Below are 19,506 nucleotides of genomic sequence, written 5' to 3'. Positions count from 1 at the left end.
GTAAAATGGGGGGGCATAGGATTAGATAGGTGGTTTTCAAGTGCTGCTCTAGTGGAGGTGTGGGATGTGTGTAGCTTCCTTACAGGCCGCCTTGGGCGTAGGAAGGACGGAGTGGGCTGTACTCAGTGTTCTCACTCTTACTGCACCCGAAGCAGCTCTATTGCTTAAGATTTTGTTTGCAAAAGGGTTCTGGGGCTAAAAGTAGTTTGAAAAACACTGGTAAATGGCATTTGTCCAATGCTACTCTTGAATACATACTCTTGTATGGTCTAAAGACATTGCTCCATTCCTCGGTCTGGACACACCCTCAGACTCCTTCTCACCACAGTGCTACGAGCAGACACTCCCAACTCTGCTGTCTAATCCAGGGCTTGGCAAACTCCTTCTGTAAAGGACTAGATAGTGCATATTTTAGGCTTTGCAGGCCATATATGACGTCTGTTGCAACTAGTCACCTCTGCCCTTGTAGAGAGAAAGCAGCCCCAGACAATGCATATGAATGGGCGTGGCTGTGTTCCAATACAATTTTACTTACAAAGAGATGGGTTTGGTCCATGGGCTGAGGTGTGCACATCCCTACACTACAATATTTCGGGCTGACAGGTGAAGAAACTAAAGCCCAAGGAGGGGATTCAAAGAGCTGGGTTTGGTTGGGATCCCAGTCTCCCAGACAGCAAGCACACTTTCACCCCTGCACACTGCTCACTTAGCCATGACTCTTTCCCTGGGACTGCAGGGTTGAGGGAATGGTGCCTGGAAAAGACACGTGCCCCACTCCTCCCTCAGGAGATCAGTTTTCCCCTTCGTTCTTAGAGGGCTATAAAAAGCCCCGAGCTTGCCTCCTGCGGGACATGCTGTCCGCAAATTCCCCAGAGCTGGAATGACTGCAATGCGGTGCCACATTCTGCCCCTTCTGCAGCCTGACAGCTGCGTCAGGGAGACGGCTCCTGCCTACCAGCTCTGCACCTCCGCCCCCACTCGGGGTGTGGCTGGGATTCCCTGAATGGAATTTTAGATGGTGAACAAACCCTGCCTGGGCCCTCCTGGGGCAGCCTCTTTGTTAATTCCAGGAAGATGAGAGCTTCTTGAAAGCTAAACACCAGAACTCCAAGGGCCACAGCAGGAGGAGTGTAAGAAATCAAATCTCAAGTCAGCTGCCTGGCCACACCATTAAGTGATGCAGGGAATTGTTCCCATCCCTTTTCTGTCCTGTTTCTCTGCAGCCTTCCTGCCCCCACCTGGTGGCTTACCCAGTAAGTCCTTCACATAACCGATCTGGGACCGACTCTCCAACATTCATGGAGGTGCAGTGGAGAGCAATGGTAAAGAACTTAGGGTTGGAGGCGGGCAGGGCTGGGTAAATAAATCCACCTTTCTAACTCTCAGTTTCTTCATCTCTAAAATGGGGATATATATACACACACATATATATGGCAAATTTGTAATTATGTAATGAAAATAACAGGAAATAACTTTAAATAACTTTAAAATGCAACAGAGGACAAAGTCACAATAAACTTTCCCATTGAATTCCCTTGGGGGGTGAGATTGCAGTGCTGAAGGAAGATAAATATCACGAATATATAAAAAACTTCACAAAGTCTATGCATTCACACACTGGCAGGAGCCACAAACACTCCTCCGCAGGGACTGTACTCCCTAGCCTACCATAGAACCAGATTTTGCCATAAATTATAAAACTTTTAATACAAAGTCATGTTTATATATTTATAATTCACATGTCCTACCTGTGATTTTAGAAAATAGAAGCTACACACTGTACAGACACTGAATTCCTAGCTGTAGGCAACATTTTTGGGTGGACTTTCTCCCCCAATAAAATTAATGTCCTATTTTATGGACATAAAGGCTAAACTGCATCAACTTCAGGCTTGTTGAGAGGGTTAAATGGCTCAGTGTCCACATGGAAACTGCCTAAGTCATGGTGAGCGCTCGTTGGCGATTATTATTAAACATCTGCTATGTGTTAGACACTGGAAATGAGATGAAAAGACAGTCTCCAACCACAGGACTCACGTATACATAGAGGAGGCATTTAAGTTAGTGCAGTAAAATCTTCTAAAAGCCAAGACTGAGAACAGTGGAGGTAACCCAAAGTCAGAGAGAAGGTCGAAGGGGGGACGTGGCAGGGGAGTTTTCACAAGAGGTGATGTTGAGTGGTCTCTTTCAGGGGGGAGGAATAGCAGAGTCATCCTTTTGAACCTCAGTTTTTGCATCTGTCCAATGGGGAGAATGTCTCAGCTGTCCACTTTACAGGGATTTTGCCAGAGTTGAGAGAAGCCACAGAAGAGAAACTCAGGGCTGGAAGGGTCCCCCGAGAAAGGATTTTAGTGGTAATTCTCTGTCTAAAGATCCCTCCTAGAAGGAGGGAACCCCGGTTCCTTCTTGCCCATAGTGACGCCCTCCGTGAACGACTGCTGAGGGAGAGCATGTACGATACCAGAGGTTGCCAGGCTCTGAACGAAGCATGCCATGGTGCTCAACATCCCTGACACTAAGCCGAAATGGACACAACTGGAGAATGTGAAAATGCTTCTAAAAATTAAAAGCTTTATAAAAACGTATATTCTCTTATTGCAGAAGTACATGTCTGAGCTAGAGCTAGGGTGTGGGATTTCTGCTTCCATGTCCAAATCCATCTCCACTCTAGCACCGTGTGCTGGGACATTTGTTGGAGGTTCGTCTTCTCAGGCTAGAGTTCACATATCCTGGGATCCATGGCTGGGGTGGGGGGCAGGGTGGGGTAGGGAAGGAAAAGCCCCCAGAAAAACACAGTGCATCTCTGGAGGTCCACTGCACAAAGAGTTTTGGAGGGCAGGAGTGTGTGCAGATGTATTATGAACTATAATAGGAAAACTTGCTTGGGCTTTTGAAGATAAAATGACACATTTCAGAAGGCTGCGTTGGGTAACAGAGCCACACCCTAGAGTCCCACTTGGTTGAAAGGTGTGAAGGCAGTGCTAGAATAAGCGACAGGGAATCCCAGAAGTGTTTGGGCAGGTCAAGGGTCATGCTAAAAGCAGTGCATTAGAACAGGGAGCACATCAGACTCCCCTGGGAGCTTTGCAAAAAAGACGCGTTCCCAAACGACACTGCAGGCCCATTGATCAGATCTCTGGGGGTATATTTTCTGTAGGCTCCATAGGAGAGGACTGTGAGCCCTGCTGGATTTGAGAACCACTGCTTTAGAGAAATTAGGAGGGGTCCCTAAGGCAGGCCGGAGAAGGCGAGAGTAGAAAGAGGAAGCTCCTAGGAGATGACAGGATATAGGGGAAGAAGCCAACCATGATATAGTTTTCAATCATAGCCAATAGGATTTGGAGTCTTATTGTATAAAGGATGAAGGCAGAGGAAATGATGAATAACAATGAAGTCTACGTTTCTGTTCCTGAAATGAGAATCATTGAAATGGAGAACTCTGGAGCTGAAAGTGGCCATATCCATCTTCCATTCTGTGAATTATGTGCTTTTTTCCTTTCATTTATTCATCATCTCAACAGACATTTTTTGAGTACCTACTATGTGACTAGGTGCTGGGGAAAGAGGTATGAACAGGTGAGAAGGGCCGCGCCCTCCAAGAGCTCACATTAATAGCTATTTCAATTACACAGTTAATTATGGCAACCGATGAGAAGTACAGGGTGGTAGGAACACCTTAAAAGGGAGATGCAGCTTGCAGACTGGGAAAGACTGCACTGAAGAAGCAATGTTGAAGCAGATTGCTAAGGATGAGCAGGAGTTCACCAGTGAAGGTACAAAGGTCAGTGTGAGGAGGGCCCACAGTCAGAAATGGACAAGGGCCCAAAGTAAGTTGGTGACAGACAGGGCAGGGCTGTGAGGGCCACCACAAGGATTGTAGTCTATTTCTTAAGAACAGTAGGAACCTACTGAAGGGTTTAAGCATCATCAGCTCTATAGTTTTAAAAAACTGTCTTTAATTGCATCAGGCCCTTTTCCCAAATTTCATCCACAGGCAGAGATATTCCTAAATTCCGTTAAAATCTATGCTATAGTGTAGATGCGTATTTAAATCAAAGACCAATGCTTTAGGTTGAAGTGTACACTCCTAGATGTCCTGTTCTCTATAATTTGCAAGAGAGTCATGTCTGTGGAAACATCTTGAGTATTAAGTGACAGTTGTTCTTTAGTTATATATTACTGTGGTCCCCATAGGAGCCATTGCGTGGTTTCTCTGATCTGTGGACGTTCAACCTGTGCTTCATGATATGCTGGGCAACTCCAACTCTATTATGGAATACCTCTTTCATCTGTGTGCTTCTAGATGGAGCCTAGCTAGACCTGTTTAACCTCTTATACAGCCTTCTGGAGAGTCTTTCTATTACCTCTTCTACAGAACTCATCCCATGTCCCCCTTCAGATTTAGTCTCATTCACAAACCCCCATTTCCTTCAGCAGCTCTTCACGTGGTTGTGTCGTTAACAGAAAAAGAGAAACAGGAAGGGTCATCTGATTTGGTGGTGAATAAGATGAGTTCAAAACTGGGTCACTGAGAGCTTGGGTTGACCTCTGAATGGAAACGTACCACAGGCAGGAAGGAGGTCCTGCAGGAGTGGAGCCCGACTCATGGCTGAAGATGGACATTGAGAGTCCTAGAGGGGCTTGCTTCTCTACAGGAGTGAGTGTCGAGAGTGGGCTGAGGTGGGGGGGAGATACAGGGCGAGAGGAGCAAGAGCCATAAAAGAAGAAACAAGTGAGCCATAGGGGGAGATGGGACATAGCAATTAGTAAGCACCCACTATGGGCCAGGCACTGTGTGCTGGGCAAATTTACCATATTTCAGTCTGTCAATGCTGGGTGTCATTCTTGCTGCTTTGCAGACTGAAGGAACAAAACTTAGTTGGGTCACTTGCTTTAGGGCAGGAGAAGCAGAGGCTGTGACATGTATAACAATGGGATTGGGCAATGGGAGAGGCTTCCTGGAGGGATGGAGCAGTGGTCATTTAAGCTAGACTTACTTGATTCCAAAATCCATGCTTTCCCCACCTCTGCAAGGTAGAATATATTTAGAAAAAAGTAGAGGGTCAACAGAGCTACAGAGAAGTCTCTATTGAGGACTTGAAGAGGTGAAAGATTAGACAAAATGGAAGCCATTTGCAACCCTTAAGTTTGCGCTTTCAGCAGAAGGTGTCATTGGAAGAGAGACTTCAGGGAGTGGGAGAAATGTGTGGTAAGGAAAGGGAAGCTGTGAGTGCTGACCATTTATTTGAGAGATTTGGCCAGGGAAGGAAGGAGGAGAATGCTTAGGGGTGGCAGGGGTGTGTGTATCTGTGTGTTTAATTTTTCGTTCAGTTGCAAGATTTTTTTTTAAGGGTAAGAAGGGTATGAGAAGCTGATGGTATCCCAAAACAGGATTGTTTTTCTGAAACAAAGATCAGAATGGAATAATGAGAGGCTCTTGGCAGTGGGTGGGGAGGGAGGAACTTACTTGGCAGTGTGCTCACCCACGTGAGAAGGGGTGTTTGAAACTGATATTTGAGGGAGAGGCAGAAAAAACCCTGACAAACTGGAGAGCCAAACACTAAGGCGGCTGAGTGGGACAAGGAAATGGAAGTGGGGCCCAGTGACCAGCAGAAGCCTCTCCAGGGAAGAGGGTGAGGTTCAATACCATGGCCCCATATGACTATATACACCCATTGCAGAGTGTGGCTAAAATCCAAGTAATTATATTTGAAAAATATAACATCTAGCATTTATTGAATGCTTCCTAAGAGCTAGCTTTTCCCATGATACTCCAAATGAAATGAAACTGAAGTTCAGAGAAATTAAGTAATGTACCCAAATCATACAGTGCAAGGCCACACAGCTAGGAAGTTTCAGTCAAACTGCAAAACCCAATTTGTCTATTCTCTGAATCAGGCAGCTGTACTGAGTTTCCAGGCTGGCGAAGGAGACCTCATGGAACATGTTTGGATGGAAAAGATGAGTATGGATGAGTATTCCTTTTAGAAGGTCAGTGACTGATAGAAGGAGTAGAGAATGAACTTGGATGTCAGGGAAGAGGTATGGGAATTCATAGCCATGGGACAGGCTCGTTGTAGGTATAGCTACACGCCGCTCGTCAATGGAAGAAGCTATGGATTGAGAAGATGTGGCTTTCCTGATAGGGATCTCAAAGCTGGTCCAACGGAGAGCAAGACACAGAATACGTTCTTCTACCATCTCTTGAACAATAAAAATTTCATTTAATGAAAAGAAGGGCTTCAAATTATTTCTTGAGTTGCCCAATAGACAATATGATCGCCAAAAGATTCTAGAACGCAGCAAAAGAAAGTCCCATCTTGGGATGAATCCAATTAGTTGAAAAAGAACGAGTTGTGAGGTGGAAAGAAAGGGAATCTTAGGGAAATAAATGACTTCATATGAGCTAGACAGACATAACCTTGGCCATGAAGAAGGCATGTTAAAAAAAAAAAATCAGAGAAAATATAGAGCAAAGACTTTAAAAACAAGATGGCTTGAGAAGACTGCAAAGTTCACAAAAGCAAAATTGTGAAGACACAGCCAGTCAGCAGGCACAAATAAATAGAATAAATTAAGAGCAAATGGACACATTGGCCTATGTATTAGTATTTTCTCAGTCACTCAGAAATGTCAGTCAGACAGGGGTCCAGTTATTGAAGCTCAGAGATGGATTTCCAAGAGGCAAGCACCACGAAGGAGGTCTGGGATACAGAGAAGATTCTGACATGGCCCCATCTTGGAGTTGTATAGCAGCTCTCTAGCTTAGTATTTAAAACAGAGGAGGGACTCACTAAGTGTCATCAGAGTCAGACCAGCTTGTGGAGGGACCAAGCAAAGTTCTATAAAGCAATTTTATTGTGTTGAATCTGATTTTAAAAGACTGTAATTATTACGGGAGCCAGCATTTATTGAGTGGCTCGGTGATGTTTAAAGTATTTTCCATGCACTTCATATTTACAACAACCCCCCCAAAATAGGAATGATCAGTATCCATATTTTATCCTCAGATGAGGATAGTTAATTCCTTGTCCTGTAGAACGTGGTGTATTAGCCACGTTAGTCTGTAGTGAAAGTGTTACCTTCACCAATGGCTGATTCTCTTTGTATGATATTCATGATCGGGAATTCCCGCTAGAAGGAATTTCACTATAATACATCAGTGGTTTCTAAGTCCGTTACTGCATCCCATGAATCCTCCTTTATTCACGGGAAGACACATATCCTGTCAGGAAAGCAATCCTACTTCCCAGGTTTGTTTCCACTCTGCACTCAGTCGGCTTTGATGCCGTAATTGCTACTGAAGACCTGAACAGTGAGCTGCCGTGTGACGGGGGTGGCAGCTTGGAGCAGGAAGATTCCGCGTCCACGCCCTGCAGGTCACCTGCAGGGCTTGGGCAGGTCACCTGCCACCATGGAGGTGCAAGTTAAATTCAGACCTAACCCTGATGTTAGGGACTGAATTGTATCCCCCCAGGTTCACATGCTGAAGCCCTGCCCTCCAGTGTGACTGGATTTGGAGGCAGGGCCTGTAGGGAGGTATGTGAGGTTAAATGAGGTCATAAGGCTGAGCCCTAATCCCCTCGGATGGGTCCGTTTAAGAAGAGGAAGAGACACTGGAGCTGTCTCGCTCCACGTTGAGGCCACGTGAGGACACAGTGAGACGCTGCTGTCTACAAGCTCAGAAGAGAGGCCTCACCAGACACCAAGCCTGATGCCACCTTGATCGTGGACTTCCAGCCTCCTGAACTGTGAGCAAGTCAATGTTTGCTGTTTAAGCCATCCAGCCTAGGGAACTGTTATGGCCAATGCACCTAATCCACCTGGCGAGGCTGCTTCCCTGTGAGGTGAGGACTAGTGACAGTTCCTGCTGTAGCCCCCATCCCGTCGCTCGTTCCGAGAGAAGCCATGTCAAAAGCTGAGCATGGTGCCTGGTGCATGGGACGGGACGAGCTGGATGATTCCAGATGCTACTGTTATTATACCTGTGTGCTTTCCTCCCCAGTGTCCTGGGCCGGACGGTCCCACGGACCACAGGGTAGTAGGGGGTGGCAATGAGACCCGTCCTGTCCTTCTGAATCCTTTCATGACAACGGAGGAGTGTGCACCCCCCCCCGGGGACAAGGGCACAACCAGAAAGTTCTGCTGGAATGATTTTTCAGGTGCCATGTTTTATCTTAAAAACACATACAGATTTTACATTCTAATTCAGAGTTTAGTCATGTTTTAATTCATAAAGTGCTTTCAATAATCTATCATAGTAGACAACTACACCTAAGAATCGAGACAGATAAACTGGTCCTGTGCGCCCCATCCATTTTGCTCCCATTTGGGAAAGCTTTTGCAAGTCACAAAGGGCTGTTCTGACGTAAGGATTTAGTAACATCTTATTTTTTTTTAAAATCAGCATTACAATTAACCTGAGGTATACTATAAAGTATGCTTCATATTACTAATGAACTAATCGAACCACTATTAGTGAGCTCCTACTGTGTGCCAGGCCTTGTGTCAGCAGTGACCACACAGATCCATTCCCAGCCTTCTAGAAGCTTGCACTGGGGAAGGGGAGGTAGACACTAACAGGTAGTTGGGTAACTAACTCTTAGAGTAATGGCACATTGTGACAAGAAGTGTGAAGGAAAAGGAAAGGAGGCTTGGAAAGCCTACAGTAGGGGAGAGAGCCAGAGCCCTAGAACATTCCGAGTCCTAATAGATTCCCGGGAAGTCCGGCTTCCTAGGAAGAGTGCTCTGGAAGCAGCTTTCTAAAGTGAGGTGTCCGTTATTAAGTATTTACGTATTTAAAACTAAGTGAATTATTGTCACCTTTGGTGTGTCTAAGGAGGACATAGTCTGCTTTCCATAATTCTGGGTAAGCTAGGTATGGATTTTTGTCCTGGGGACCAGGCAGGGTGGAATGTGACAACCTGTGTGTGTGTGGGGGGGAATGGCGTAGGGGGTGGCGCTCTGCTTTAGAAATATGATGCAGGAGTTGGGGACCGAGGTCTGAGGGACATTGGAGGTCCCTCTTTTCTCTTTCTTTGTTCCCTCCCGGGTGAGTGTGTGGACTCTTGGCAAACTTGTCCAGGAGTCAGTTAACAGGTGGCAACTGCTTTACAATCACAGTCTCAATCCCCAAAGAGCCAAACAGAAGCCCCCTCCATTTGCTGCCTGCCCTTCTGGGCCCTGAAAGGAGAGGGTGTATGCAGTACTTTGTGATGCGGATGGGGTTGGGGTGTGTGGGGAGCTTGTCCGTAGCATCTTGAACTCCCCTGTAGCCCTCTGAACTCTGGCTTTATCTATAATGGGGGTGTCGGGGGGCTTACCCTGACACCTGCTCAGGCACTCATCTCTGCTCCCAGTGCCCTCCTGCTTGCTTCCACATCCGTGGTCACTCCCTTTTTCCCCTCTGGGGCCTCAACACAGCAAACAGGGAGATGGAGGAAAGGTGTAAGATTCTTGTAGGGAGGGGGAGGAATTTTCCATTAATATTCATCTTAATAATAATAATAATGTTTCTTGTGTTGGCACAACACTCACGTTTACCAAGTGCATTCACACTTGTGATCTCTTTGGATCCCAGGGTGGAGGGTTAGGACCCTGGCGGCCCAGCCTGACACCATCCCCATGTTCAAGCAGGCCCCTTCTTTACAGACAGGTGCCCTTTGAGATGTCCAGGCCTTTTCTTAAGCCCAGCCCCTATGCATGCTGCTCTCCTTTCTCTGTCAGTTCCAATTTTGGCAAGCCCCCACCTCTTCTGTGAAATTTCTATCAAACACACTCATCTCCTGAGAGTTCCAGCGGGAAGGGGCCTGGGAGACCATCTAGTCCAACTTTGTCACTAGCCCAGAGAGCAGAAGGGACTGGGCTAAGGTCACATAGTTTGTCAGGAACAGAGCCAGGGCTCAGACACCCACACACGCACGCGTGCACACACACACACACACACACGCACCCACGCCTGCGCCTCCTCCTCCCAACGCTCTAGGCAGCTGCAGACTTCAGTCTAACGGGGCTTCTCGCCAGGAGCACAGTGGGGGCTTCACATGTGGGGGTGTTTTGAGACTGTAACATGTCAACCCTATTTTGCCCTTCCTCAGGGGAATGGGGTGGGAGAGCTCGCCCGACTCAGGAATCCTGTGAGGGATTCTTTTATGAAGTTAAGACTCTGAGTGTATGAAACTCTGGTTTTACACACAGGAGGCCACTCAGCCCCAGGACATGAGGGACTAACAGACACTGGGCTGTCCCAGCAGCCGGAGGCACCTGCACACACAGCCCTGGGCCTTGCACTCCCCCCCTCCGCCCCACCGTCCCCCTCTTTCTCCTCTCCGGCCTCTAGATCGCCCGGTTCTCCCTTCCCCACCCCGGGCAGCAACAAGTGCGGCCGCAGAGGCTCCTCTTACCCCGGCCTCGGTCCATGGCGCCGGCCGATCCCCGGGGCGCGCGGCTCAGGGCGCGGTGGCTCCGACGGGGCTGGCAGCGGGCGGGCGCGCCGCGCTCTCCAGTCCGCCCCACGGGAGCTCCCTCCGCACGTCCCCTCCCCCAGACAGGATGCTCGCCCTGCGCCCCCGCCCGCCCCTCCACGCCGCTCCCGGAATAGACCCGGAGTACGCCTCGCCCCCTGGGCCGCGGACCGGTGTCCCATGTCCCGCACACGCCCGCGCCACGCCCTGCCTTCCGCGTGCCCTGTACGCCCCTCCCGCTGGGGCCCGGAGGACCCACTTCCCGGTTCGCACTGTTTCGTCCCCGCGCCCGCGCCTCCCACCCCAGCCCGGACCAAAACGATGTTCAGCTCTGCTTGCACTCTGCTAGTGATGGGGGGCTCACTATCGCATCTCCCAACCCACTCCATCTTCAGATTTCCCAGACTGTTGGAACGTGTTTTCCTCCCATGTAATCAAAACCTCTCACCCTGCAGCTGCCACTCGTTTCCTGACTTTGGGTTTATCGTCTCCATCTGACAGGTCTTTCCTGAACACCTTCTAGTGCCAGACAGTGGACCCGGTGCTATGGAGATGTCAGTAATGGTGTGAAAGAGGAGAGAAGTAATAATAATAATAATAATAATAATAATAATAATAATAATCTTAAAAAAAGAAAACCGCCTAGGAAAAGGAGAAACAGACAATAGGTGGGCAATAGCTTTGGACAATTCCAGCTTTTGAGATTCCCTGTGTACTAAAACACGAATGCCAAAACGGAGTGTTAAATTTGTGGACGTGAACACTGTTAGCATACAAAATACAGTGCGATACAAGTGTGCTCTTCCTAAAATAATTACAGGATGTAGAAAAAAATTTTGCTACAGCCAGTATGGTCCAGGAATGGAATTTAAGTTTTAAGTTGTATGAAGCATGTCAACTTCTTTCATCCTATTAGTGTATCTCTGTGAACTAGGTCTAATTAATTTATAGACAATGTGAAGTGTCTAAATATAAGAGCGTTCATAAAGTTCAGTTCAGGCCCAATTCTCCTAGATGCCCCTCCTCCCCAGATGGGCCGGGTCTGGGTTTTGTTTGGACGAGGCCACTCATTTACTCAGAACTCTGGCACTGGGAAGAACACCCATGCAAAGGCAAAGAGGCAAAGAAAGGCCTGGGAAAGAGCATCCGGCACTTTCCTGGATTGGGAATGTTTTCTCCATTGCTATTATGGACAGGTAGAAATTAACGCTGGCTTTGCAAAATTGCATGGGTAGTTTGTTTAGTGTGCCTGTGTATGAGCACTCGGAGGAAATGTGGTAGAGTGAAAAAAACAATGGGATTGGAGTCAAACTTGTGTGTCACTCTTGCTCCTCTACTTACTAAGTTTATCATATTCAACCTATGAAGCTTACTTGTTCGTCTGCGCTGGCGGAAACCTCATGCTGACCTCACAGGGCTGTTCGGAGGGCAAATGAAATAATGATACAAACCCACTTTATAAACCGTAAATAGCTATAGAAATGTGAGCCATTATTATTTTCCAAGTTCCTCTTTGTTCCTGCCCACTTTTCCAATTTGAAAAGGTCAGTTTAAATTCTAAAGCAGACAACCCACAATTTACAAAGTGGATGTAGTTCCAAAAGCTCACTGTTTGAACTCTGAGACACTGGGAGTCGAGGCTATAAATTGTAGTTAAGTGCCCAGGCTAGCCCAGTAATACTTTTAAAAACATAATATTTCATTTGAAATAATTAAAAAAATAGAGAACATAACTACTGCAAAAACAGAGGGAGGCTTGGGTAGATACACTTTCAGAAACCATCAAGGACTTTGGAGATTTGTCAGAGAGTTGGAACAGAAAAGTCAAAAGGGCTAAGGAGGATTTATATGTATCTATAGAAGAATTTGTGGAATGGATTAACTGAGCTGTAGTTTGGGAAAGGTGGAAAAATGGGCGAACCCGGTCTGTGCACAGTTCTAAGGATTAACAAAAAAGTTGCTGTGAAGGTGTAGTGGTTATGGTTTAGATAAGTATCCATGATGTCCTCTAGGTGGCACTGTTGACTAAATTGACTACAGCTTGGTTGTTACCATAACTGATTTGATGGATGAGGAGGCTACTTGTGGGTTTTGGACAAGGAATAATTATATATATTTTAAATGTATTTTTCCTTTAATGAGGTCTATGGTTACCCAAAAGCTATCTCCACTTTTCATTAGTTCACTTAGCAATATTTATTGCACTCTGTGCAAGTTCCTGTTGGGAGGACAAATGCTAAAGTAGAATAATCTCTGTCTTCAAGGAATCTACAATCTAGCAGAGGAGATAGGTATATACAGAATAATTTAATTACAAATTATTATGTGAAAATCATCATGGAAAAAATAAAGGATTCGTGGGGTTCATCAAGACAAAGCAAGAATGTCTTCCCTATCGTGGAGACAGCACTGGATGACAGATATTTGGGTGAGCCTGCCATGAGGAGATAACCTTACAGGCAGAGAAAACAGTGAGAGCAGAGGCACAGAGATAGAGGAGTGCAGGAAGTGTCTGCACCGCGTTTGGTTTGGCTGCACCGCGGACTCTTTGGGTGGGAAGCCCCGGGGAGAGGGTGGGAGGGAGACTGTGGATGCCTGGTTTGCTCCTCCACTTTCCATTTCCCGGTGAGAGTGCAGGTCTCTGGAAAGGATTTTTAGGACCTGCCGCATATCTTCCCTTTCCTCCATGATCAGGACTCAGCCTTCCATGTTTGCCTGGTGCTTGTCTAAAGAATTCTGTGTGAAGAGCTTTAGCTCTGTAAAAAGATATCAAATTCGGTCCCAGTGAACAATACCAGGAAGAAAGCTTTCAACTCCCTCAAGCTCCCAGTCTTGTGAAAACAAATGATACTCCCTTGTCTCATTCTTAGCTTATCAGGTGGAACTGGGAAGCCCTGGGAAAGAAAAATTTGGAGGCTAAAGGTTCTTTGTCCCAGTGGGAGAAACATACCTCTAGCCTCTTGTCACCTTGACCCCAGGTCTGCTTCCACCCTGGCTACCAGAGTGACCATTCCATGATCCCAATGAGATCCCTTTTAAAACTATGTGATGGCTCCCCCTTTGCCTTCAGTACAGAGTCTAAATTCCTTATTATGGTATTTGTGGTGCCTTCTTCACTGATCCCCAACCCATCATTCCTCAGAGAAGACAGGCAGTGATCTCAGGAGACCTTGGCTAGAGTAAGAGGAACCACAGATGGGGGTTCAGATCTGGGTTCTTGAGCTGTCTCTGTTACTGTGTGACTGTTCTTCCATTGGGTGGACAATGCAGCATTTCCTACTTACCTCTCCCCCTTGCTTCTCCCTGGCCTCCCGGATTGCAGGAACTATGAGGGTGGGTACAGTGCTTTACTCCTTGCTTGATCCTTAGTGCCCTGCCGGGCACCTAGTAAGTGGTAATAAGTCTTACGGAGAGTCAGTGGGTATATGCTGAAGCACTCAGGAGGCTTCTAGGAATGCACATGTCCTGGGGGGTCCCTTTGAGTCTCTGGGATCGTCTGTTTGCAGAGGGACATGAGATGGCAATGAGGTTTCTGTGAATGATGCCCTGTACTTCCCACCCCCGCTGCGTTCCGCTGTGGATATGCAGCCCGGCCCACTGGACTGCTTCTTGGTTCAGGGCCCCTCTCCCGAGCTCCTTTGTGCAGGGTGAGCCCCAGAGCCCCTTGCTTGAATGTCTGTCTGCTCAATGCTGGTCGCTGAATGAAAACCTCTCTTGTTCCACTCAGCACAATGTTACCATTATAGCCCCTCTCCAGGGAAGTGACACATGCCCGCTGGTCTACCCTGGACCCCGGAAAGCAGATAGAGATCTGAGTGGCCGCTGCTGGGAGAGAGAGTTTCACAGATGGATGTGAACCCCTCCTTTTGTCGCACCTTCAGTTTCTGTTCCAGGGCGCAGGGCTCCTACCTGCACCCAGGCTGCAGGGCTTCGCTGCAACAGTCAGCAGAGCCCAGTGCGCTGGTCGCTGGTCGTGTGTGAAGGAAGAGGAGCTTTTGCTTTTACGCCCAAATGCTGCGTGAAGCCCTCCCTCCCTTTCGGTCCTTCCTCAAGGAAAGAGCACCCTTGGCTCCTTAAGTGAGGCTCACAGGCTGAAGTGTCTACAGGGCCAGGCAGGGGAGGTGGTGTGAGCTGGCCATGGGGACCCCGAGGGCAGTGACAAAGCAGGGTGCTCTTGTCCCAACTGAAAGGCCAGTAGCCAGCAACCTGGGCCAGTGTGGCCCATAGGAACATGGGCCTGGCGTGGCCAGATGTTCAGGAGAGCCCATAACTCCAGATTTAGTGAAAATCTCTTTTGATTTAAAAATACTGGTAACTAATTTCAATTGTTTTAAACATTGCAAAACACCCCCGTGGGCTTAGTCTGGCCTACGGTTACCCATGTGGAAACCTGAGAGAAATTAAGGACCCATGAAGACTTCTGGGGAGTCGGTGCAGCTGGGTGCCTCCACCCAGAGGGCTGAGGTGATGCCCAACCCTTAATCCTGCAGCATGGGCTCTATTCTGGAAGGCTGGCTGCATGCTCCGTCTTTACCTCTATCTATCTAGGCTGCAGGCTGACGCCAGGCTGCAGAGGTCCAAAGTGAATTTCTTAAACCTAAAACCAGAAAAACTTTATTGCTGAGAGGAGCCCGAGAGATTAGCCAGCCTGCTCCCTTCATCTGTCAGATGAGGAAACTAAGTGAAGCGAGGGGAAGAAGTCTTGCCTGAAACGACGCAGTACCTTAGGGATGGAAACAGGCGTGGTGCCCGGGGCTCCAGACTTGATGACACCAGAACCGCACTCCTCCGGCTTCCACAAGTGTCACTCTCTTAGTTTGTGGGACACATGAGGCAAGAGTACAACTTTACAACGAGATAGACCTGAGTTTCATGCCCAGTCAAGGGCATGATAGTCAATCCCTCTGAACCCCAGATTCCTCATCTAAAAATCGGGGCTAATAACACTTCCCTCACACAGTGGTTGTACGTAGCGTGGCTGGTGCCTTGCCCGGCGCAGAGGAAGCACTCCCCAAATCCCTCTGTTGAGGTAGGTAGTTGTTGTGCAGTGGCCAAGGGCATGGGCTTTGGGGTGAGACATCCCTGAGTTCAGGTTCAGGCTGTACCACAGACAGCTAGAAAACCTTGAATGAACTGCTTATCAAAGGTCCAGCTTTCTCATCTGTAAAATGAGGATAAAAGTAGTGCCCAGAGGATTAAATGAGACACGCAAAGCACTTAGTGCAGGGCCTGACCCCCCCCCCCCCTCAGAAGTGTGAGTTATGCTAGTCAATGTGGGTTTCCTCTGGGGACATCAGATGCGTATGGGAATATTAAAGGTTACTGACATTGCAGCCACGCACCCAGGCTGCCCTCTGCAGGGAGCTTTGTGTAAATCACACCCTGAGGCTCTGCCAGGTTCCTCCTCTGCAGGGACACCTGGTACTGTTAGATGCGAGGACTCCCCTGTTTCCAGTTCCTGTTACCTAGTCTGTTAAGGGGTGGTATTGTGTGTGTGTGTGTGTGTGTGTGTGTGTGTGTGTGTAATAATGCTATTATTTTGTCAGAAGGGCGCATTGCTTGGGACGATTTCTCCTGATCCAGGTGGGCAAGACCCGTGTGTTAGACAGGCAGTCACACTTCTTTTGTATGACAATCAGTTCTTCATCCACAAGAGGGCTTTGGGAACAAAAAAGCTTTTGGGTCCAGGCCCTGCAAGCACTTTGCAGTGACTAACCAGGGCAGATTTTGGCCCCTTCATATGTGTTCGCTCGGCTGCCCTGGTAAGTCCCACGCCCCATTGCACGCCCCCTCAGGGGCAGATGTCTGCACTATTTAAACTGTCATCACTCTTCTTCACTCGGAGAGCAAAGGTACACATGCGAGACTCCACTGTCCATGTTAATTCACTCTGAGAGCCACTCTGTCACGCCTCCTTGGTTGCAAGTGACAGAATCACAACTCAAAGCACCTTAAACAGAAAGGGAATTTATTTGTCCTGAGGTTAATGGGGAGTTGAAGGGGTGAAGCTGGCTTTAAGGCCAGCTCAGAGCCCCAGAAATGCAAACAGAGCAGTCAGTACTTTCTCTCCATCTCCTCTCTGACTCCGCTTTCCTCTGTTGAGTTTGCATCTTCATGTGGTCTCTCCCAGTCTGTGGGAAAGAGGGGCCACCCCGCTCCCGGCCTCCCTGCCCTTCCAGTGGAGATGCCAGACTGGAGAGCCTCTGTCCCTGTAGTTCCAGCACTGGCCCACAGGAGGCACTGATGGGCTGGGGAAACCACCAGATGGAAGAATGAGGGAGATGCTGAGGGGTCAAATGCACACCTCCCCTGCAGCCAGGTACTGTCCCTGAAGCACCTGTCCTCACCACCCTATGAAACTGCTCTTATTCCTATTTTGAAAGTCTACTTGCACCTGGTGTATGAGCTTGTTAGGGTTGTCATAATAAAATACCACAGACTGCATGATTAAACAATGGAAATGTATTTTCTCACAGTTCTGGAGGCTGGAAGTTCAAGATCAAGACATTAGCAGGGTCGGTTTCCTTGGAGGCCTCTCCCTTGGCTTGGCTGCCGTCTTGCTGCCTCTTCATGTGGTCTTTCCTCTGTGCGCAGGCCGCCCTGGTCTCTCTCTCTCTCTCTGTTTCCTAATCTCCTCCTCTGATAAGGACACCTGTCAGATTGGGCTAAGCCCACCCTACTGACCTCATTTTAACTTGATCACCTCTTTAAAGGCCCTATTTCCAAATCCAGCCTCATTCCAAGGTAGTGGGAGTTAGGGCTTCGGCATGGATTTCTTGGGGGGTGGGGGGTGGACACAATTCAGCCCATAGCTCATGCCTGGTAAACAGTGAGACTGGGTTTAGACACAGCGCTGTTGTGACTCCGCCGTAGCTCAGGGCGGTGCCCACGAAGGCAAAGGCTTTACAGCCCAGAGCAGCAGGGAAGGCACCTGAGCAAGGCCCGGGGACTTACTGTTGGCATGATGCCCCAGCAACCAACCAGATGGGCGGGGTGAACCAGGCCTTGCTTGATTGACAGAGTAGCTTGCACTTTCTTCTCTCTCTAGCCTCTTCAGCTAGTTTCCCCTTTGGTTCCCCAAAGACCAGTCACCATGAAGCAATTGAGGGAATATACATCTCCTCCTCCCTTACCACTTCTCTCAAACAGAGCAGTGTTTCCCAAAGTGTGGAACTCTTGGGAATATGTTGGTGAATATGTGGGTTACACTCAGATGTTACACAGGCCAACATATTTAAAGAGTGATGAATTTGTTTGAATTTGTATTTAAAACATAAAACCAGTCTTTACAAACACGTAATTTCACTGATACTGCTTAAAAAAGAAACATCAAGTATGAGTTAATTGAAAAAAATTTATGTGACTAGCACTGAATGAGTAAATAATCTTATGCAAATTGTGAAGGTGGTGTTTGAGGGACTGAAATTTGGGAAACACTGGGATAGTTCCCCCCCGAGATGGAAACACTTTTGGTCATGGGCATAAATGTTACCTTACTTTTTGGACCTGATTCATCTGCCCACTTGGCCCCAGTTTGCTCCAGGGACTAGCCATGGGGGTGACAGCTGGCCTTTGGTTTCTCCTGCCTGTGCCCCTGTGACAATAGGACCAGGCCCTGTGACGAGGCAAGTGGGCTCTTGGGTGGTAATGAGAGGCTGGCCCTCATCTTCACGGCTTTTGGATTTTATTTATTTAGAGTCTCGCTCCAGGGCTTTGGAATGGGTCGGCAGCAGTTCAGAGCCGTGTCTATAAAAGCAGGTGTTTATCAGTGTGCAGTCAAGGTTTTCAGCAGCTCAAAGTCTGATGTGGAATGAAGCGTTTGAAACTTAATTTTACATGGGGCATTAACAGAGTTGGCAAAATTTCGCGATGTTAATTGCAATGAATTTTAGCAGTGTTTTGTTCCCCTCGAATTTTAAGCCCTTCTGCTCCACGTTTGGCTCTGTTCAGTGGCCAGCTGCAGCTGCTGACACCTTCCACAGCCGGTCCCATGTTTCTGCGCCAGGTGTCTAGTGAGGACGAATGGTTCCGGGTGCAGGAGAGCTGGCTGCGTGTCCTTATCACTCAAACGCTCAGTGGGCCTGTTTCCTCGGCTGCAAACTGGCCATTGTATTGGCATCATGCTCTAACCCTCTGTGATTTCTGTGCCCCACCCCCAGTGGTGTTCTGTTTTATTAATGTAAGGTTGCCCCCCAGTGTCCAAAAAGGTTATGTGCATGGGGAAAGGGCTGGCTCCTTTCTAGAACTTGAGAAAGTCTGACACAAAATGTTGTGTCTGTCCATAAAAAGACAATGGTTTGGAGCAGTGCTTCTCACACTTCCCTGTGGGTGTGCATTGCCTGGTTGTTTTACTAAAATCCTGATGTGCACTGAGTTAGGCTGGGAGTGGGGCATTTCTCGTATGCTCCCAGGTCACTCCAGTGCAGCTGGCTGGGACCGACCTCACTTCAGAAGCAAGGCTTAGGGAGATTCTCCCTGCATCCAGTACGTCAACAACCACAGTGCAAGCCGGACGATGTCCGCAAAGTCTGAATGCATAAGAGGTGTCCTTTAGCCCCTCTGTGTGTTCTGGTCCCTGCCTGCCTTCCCACCTCCTCTAATCCCACTCTCCCCTTCCCTTGCTTCACTCTGTCTTCACTTTTAGTTCCTCAAAGACACCAAGCTCTTACCCACCCCAGGGCCTTTGCATATGCTGTTCTCGGCGCCTAGAATGCTCCCGCCCACACTTGCCCCTTGGGTACTTTGTTTTCATCGCTCAGTGAGTGTATGTAGTGAGTTCCTTTCTGCTCCTCTCTCCAGCACCCGATCTGTTGTCTCTGTAGCACTTATCTTCATCTGCCATCTCTTTTCTGCTTACTTGTGTGCAGTCTGTGTTCCCCTCTAGACCAGAGCTACGTGAGCGCTCACACCTGCCTTACACGTGCTGGATCCTCAGGCTCCTGCCTGGCGGCACATGCTTAAGAAGTAAATGTTTGTTGGGTGCGTGTGTAGGCAGAGAGCAAAGGAACATTCTTGAGTTTCCTTTTCCACGTTTGAGCCGCCC

General features: G+C 48.1%; 1 protein-coding gene across 2 annotated transcripts in view; it reads right to left on the bottom strand.

Moving 5' to 3' along the window:
- Positions 1–10,665, bottom strand: part of AFAP1L1 (actin filament associated protein 1 like 1) — a 57,043-nt gene extending 46,378 nt beyond the window's left edge. Inside the window, exon 1 of one of the 2 annotated variants that reach the window (XM_088798698.1) lies at positions 10,404–10,665. In XM_088798698.1, the coding sequence (XP_088654824.1) occupies positions 10,404–10,419 (16 nt within the window). In that variant the 5' untranslated portion in view covers positions 10,420–10,665. The remainder of the gene's footprint in view (positions 1–10,403) is intronic. The other variant, XM_088798700.1, reaches the window with a different exon arrangement.
- Positions 10,666–19,506: the final 8,841 nt, after the last annotated feature.

Source organism: Rhinolophus sinicus, chromosome 5, assembly GCF_057876585.1.
Source record: "Rhinolophus sinicus isolate RSI-liver-muscle chromosome 5, RSI-T2T, whole genome shotgun sequence".
Lineage (NCBI taxonomy): Eukaryota > Metazoa > Chordata > Mammalia > Chiroptera > Rhinolophidae > Rhinolophus > Rhinolophus sinicus.
Note: the sequence above shows the minus strand (reverse complement) of the source record. Positions and strands in the feature narration are given on the sequence as shown.